At 39.9% G+C, this 5,157-nt stretch overlaps 1 protein-coding gene across 1 annotated transcript in view; it reads right to left on the bottom strand.

The window, feature by feature from the left end:
• TMEM30A (transmembrane protein 30A) overlaps positions 1-5,157 on the bottom strand; it is a 45,857-nt gene that overhangs the window by 13,571 nt on the left and 27,129 nt on the right. Inside the window, exon 3 of the mRNA XM_010855261.1 lies at positions 1,906-2,013. Within this exon, the coding sequence (XP_010853563.1) occupies positions 1,906-2,013 (108 nt within the window). The remainder of the gene's footprint in view (positions 1-1,905; positions 2,014-5,157) is intronic.

Raw genomic sequence — 5,157 nt, 5'->3', positions numbered from 1 at the left:
TCACTACGAACAAAGCTAGTGGAGATGATGGAATTCCAGTTGAGCTATTTCAAATCGTAAAAGATGATGTTGTGAAAGTGTTGCACTCAATATGCCAGCAAATTTGGAAAACTCAGCAGTGGCCACAGGACTGGAAAAGGTTAGTTTTCATTTCAATCCCAAAGAAAGGCAATGGCGAAGAATGTTCAAAACACTGCACAACTGCACTCATCTCATACCCTAGTAAAGTAATGCTCAAAATTCTCCAAGCCAGGCTTCAACAGTACATAAACTGTGATCTTCCAGATGTTTAAGCTGGATTCAGAAAAGGCAGAGGAACCAGAGATCAAATTGCCAGCATCTGCTGGATCACTGAAAAGGCATGAGAGTTCCAGAAAAATATCTACTTCTGGTTTATTGACTAAGCCAAAGTCTTTGACTGTGTGGATCACAATAAACTGTCAAAAAATTCTTAAATAGATGGGAATACCAGACCACCTTACCTGCCTCCTGAGAAATCTGTATGCAGGCCAAGAAGCAACAGTTAGAACCAGACATGGATCAACAGACCGGTTCCAAAAGGGGAAAGGAGTACATCAAGTCTGTATATTGTCACCCTGCTTATTTAACTTACATGAAGAGTATATCATGTGATATGCTGGGCTGGACAAAGCACAAGCTGGAATCAAGACTTCCAGGAGAAATATCAATAACCTCAGACACGCAGATGACACCACTCTTAAGGCAGAAAGTGAAGAACTAAAGAGCCTCTTGATGAAAGTGAAAGAGGAGAGTGAAAAAGTTGGCTTAAAGCTCAACATTCAGAAAACGAAGATCATGGCATCCGGTCCCATTACTTCATGGCAAAGAGATAGGGAAACAATGGAAATAGTGACAGACTTTATTTTGGGGGCTCCAAAATCACTGCAGATGGTGACTGCAGCCATGAAATTAAAAGGCAGAGCTTTCCTTGGAAGGAAACCTATGACTAACCTAGACAGCATATTAAAAAGCAGAGACATTACCTTTGCCAACAAAGGTCTGTCTAGTCAAAGCTGTGGTTTTTCCAGTAGTCATGTATGCATGTGAGAGTTGGAATATAAAGAAAGCTGAGTGCACAAAAATTGATGCTTTTGAACTGCAGTGTTGGAGAAGACTCTTGAGAGTCCCTTGGACTGCAAGGAGATCCAACCAGTCCATCCTAAAGGAAATCAGTCCTGAGTATTCATTGAAAGGGCTGATTCTGAAGCTAAAACTCCAATACTCTGGCCACCTGATGGGAAGAACTGACTCACTGGAAAAGACCCCGATGCTGGGAAAGATTGAGGGCAGGAGGAGATGTGGACGACAGAGGAGAGGTGGTTGGATGGCATCACCGACTCAATGGACATGAGTTTGAGCAAGCTCTGGGAGTTGGTGGATAGGGAAGCTTGGTGTGTTACAGTCTATTGGGTTGCAAAAAGTCAGACACGACTGAACAACTGAACTAAACTAAGACTCTTCTACCCATGGGATTTCCCAGGCAAGAATACTTGAGTGGGTTGCCATTTCCTTCTCAAGGAGATCTTCCCAACCCAGGAGGTGGAACGGGTGTCTCCTGCATTAGCAGGCAGCTTCTTTATAGCTGAGGCCAGGGAGTTAACAAAGCAAAAATCTCGATACTATGAGAAACAAGCAGGTAGTAACGCATCCTCTGGCTGCAAGAAATCATGAATCTGTCCAAATTCCAGAGAAAAAAATTTTAACTAAAACACTCACTGAACAAAGGAAAAATGACAAGCAATATTTTAATTTCATTTAACATTTTAATATCTATCATTTCTTATTGAAATGAGAATTGCCAGATCTCACTGAAATGAGAGAACACAATTATCACATGTTCTTAGTCATTAAAACACCAGTTTCATGTTCTATCACTTTACTTACAAGCAAAGCACTAGGATCTCCATTTAGCTGACCATCATCTCGCGATTTCACATAGCGACGATGGTTTTGATAGAAATTAGACAGTCCATAATACATAAATACATTGCCCTAGAGAAAGGGAAAAAATGTTCATATAAAACTATTAAGTATAAAGTTTCATGCATACATAAAAACTATGTAATTTGGACTAGTTCAGAACATTGATAACTTAAAACAGGTACTGGGGTGAATTCTGCCAGAACTGGAAATAAAGAAAGCACGCTCCAAAAAATCCAAGAGTAAACTCTGAAATACCCTGAAAGACCTCAAAGATATCTATTTACATTAAAACAAACAAATAGAAAAGCTCTCATGAAATCTATTAGCCTAGTTTGATCTACTTTCAATTTTAAATTGCAAAGTAATTATCTTCCAATTAAAATCTATAAATAACTTTTTAAAATTTTTTCTGTAATTCAGATTGGTCTTTACCCAACTAGCATCAACTTTTCAAAGATATAATTGTCAAGCTTTCATTTATTGCTCAAAATAAATGTTGAACCTGAATTGGGACATAGTACATTCTTCAACAGGATACTATGTAATATTAATAATGAATGAATTTATAATTATAAAGATAAGTCATTTTATAATAATCAAGCAAAATACTTTAATGTATGCAATGGAGTCAACTTGGAAAAATCCTAGGAAAGAAGAGTAACCTATATACACTATAATTATTTAGAAGATGCCATGTAGTCATCTTAAATGACTAAGAATTTTGGAGGTGGCAAAAACATTAGCTATTTTCTCCTTTCTCATTGCTACTTCTACAATCTGTAATCCATCCTTGATTAAAAGGAATTCAGAAAAGAAAAAGGATTTCAATAACATTTTGCTTTATCTGATTTGCTGTTTTCATATACACAATCATTTATTCAAGGCTTGATTTTTGAATGTCAAGTATGCCAATTTTTTCAGACTATATAAATAAAATATTTACATATAAACCTTTTTTTTATTTATTCATTTATTTTCTTGGCTGATTTCTGTTCTCTGAAAAGGTTTTAGTCCAATTCAAATTTGGGCTTGTGAAAGAACACAGAACCCACAAAAAAATGAATCTGAGGACAATCACCTTTGTGGAAAAAAGTTCTGAAACCCTAAGTGTTTCTGAATGGGAGAGGACACTAATAGAGCTTCCAAATCATTGTAAGTCTCTTCCATGTCTTTAATTCTGCCTGTTTTGACAAAAGCAGAACTTAATGCATCTTTGAAGAAGGCAAAGGCACCCCAACTCCAGTACTCTTGCCTGGAAAATCCCATGGACGGAGGAGCCTGGTGGGCTGCAGTCCATGGGGTCGCTGAGAGTCGGATATGACTGAGCGACTTCACTTTCACTTTCCACTTATACATTGGAGGAGGAAATGGCAACCCACTCCAGTATCCTTGCCTGGAGAATCCCAGGACAGCGGAGCCTGGCGGGCTGCCGTCTACAGGGTCACACAGAGTTGGACACGACTGAAGCGACTTAGCAGCAGTAGCAGCAGTGCATCTTTATAGCTTGTCTATCACATTAAAAAAAATCAAACTTTTCTGATGTTTTCAGATCAGATCAGTTGCTCAGTCGTGTCCGACTCTTTGCAACCCCATGAATCGCAGCACGCCAGGCCGCCTTGTCCATCACCAACTCCCGGAGTTCACTGAGACTCGTCCATTGAGTCAGTGATGCCATCCAGCCATCTCATCCTCTGTCGTCCCCTTCTCCTCCTGCCCCCAATCCCTCCCAGCATCACAGTCTTTTCCAATGAGTCAACTCTTCGCATGAGGTGCCCAAAGTACTGGAGTTTCAACTTTAGCATCATTCCTTCCAAAGAAATCCCAGGGCTGATCTCCTTCAGAATGGACTGGTTGGATCTCCTTGCAGTCCAAGGGACTCTCAAGAGTCTTCTCCAACACCACAGTTCAAAAGCATCAATTCTTTGGTGCTCAGCTTTCTTCACAGTCCAACTCTCACATCCATACATGACCACAGGAAAAACCATAGCCTTGACTAGACGAACCTTTGTTGGCAAAGTAATGTCTCTGCTTTTGAGAATGCTATCTAGGTTGGTCATAACTTTCCTTCCAAGGAGTAAGCGTCTTTTAATTTCATGGCTGCAGTCACCATCTGTAGTGATTTTTCAGCCCAGAAAAATAAAGTCTGACACTGCTTCCACTGTTTCCCCATCTATTTCCCATGAAGTGATGGGACCAGATGCCATGATCTTAGTTTTCTGAATGTTGAGCTTTAAGCCAACTTTTTCACTCTCCACTTTCACTTTCATCAAGAGGCTTTAGAATTCCCTCTTTACTTTCTGCCATAAGGGTGGTGTCATCTGCATATCTGACGTTATTGATATTTCTCCCAGCAATCTTGATTCCAGTTTGTGTTTCTTCCAGTCTAGCATTTCTCATGGTGTACTCTGCATATAAGTTAAATAAACAGGGTGACAATATACAGCCTTGATGAACTCCTTTTCCTATTTGGAACCAGTCTGTTGTTCCATGTCCAGTTCTAACTGTTGCTTCCTGACTTGCATACAAATTTCTCAAGAGGCAGATCACGTGGTCTGGTATTCCCATCTCCTTCAGAATTTTCCACAGTTTACTGTGATCCACACAGTCAAAGGCTTTGGCATAGTCAATAAAGCAGAAATAGATGTTTTTCTGGAACTCTCTTGCTTTTTCTATGATCCAGTGGCTGTTGGCAATTTGATCTCTGGTTCCTTTGCCTTTTCTAAAACCAGCTTGAACATCAGGAAGTTCACGGTTCACATATTGCTGAAGCCTGGCTTGGAGAATTTTGAGCATTACTTTACTAGCATGTGAGATGAGTGCAATTGTGCGGTAGTCTGAGCATTCTTTGGCATTGCCTTTCTTTGGGATTGGAATGAAAACTCACCTTTTCCAGTCCTGTGGCCACTGCTGAGTTTTCCAAATTTGCTGGCATATTGAATGCAGCACTTTCACAGCATCATCTTTCAGGATTTGGAACAGCTCAACTGGAATTCCATCACCTCCACTAGCTTTGTTCATAGTGATGCTTTCTAAGATCCACTTGACTTCACATTCCAGGATGTCTGGCTCTAGGTCAGTGATCACACCATTGTGATTATCTGGGTTGTGAAGATCTTTTTTGTACAGTTCTTCTGTGTATTCTTGCCACCTCTTCTTAATCTCTTCTGCTTCTGTTAGGTCCATACCATTTCTGTCCTTTATCGAGCTCATCTT

This window comes from Bison bison, unplaced genomic scaffold (genome assembly GCF_000754665.1).
Source record: "Bison bison bison isolate TAMUID 2011002044 unplaced genomic scaffold, Bison_UMD1.0 scf7180017864362, whole genome shotgun sequence".
NCBI classification, from domain to species: domain Eukaryota; kingdom Metazoa; phylum Chordata; class Mammalia; order Artiodactyla; family Bovidae; genus Bison; species Bison bison.
The sequence above is the reverse complement of the archived record's forward strand: the minus strand, read 5'-3'. Positions and strand labels throughout refer to the sequence as shown.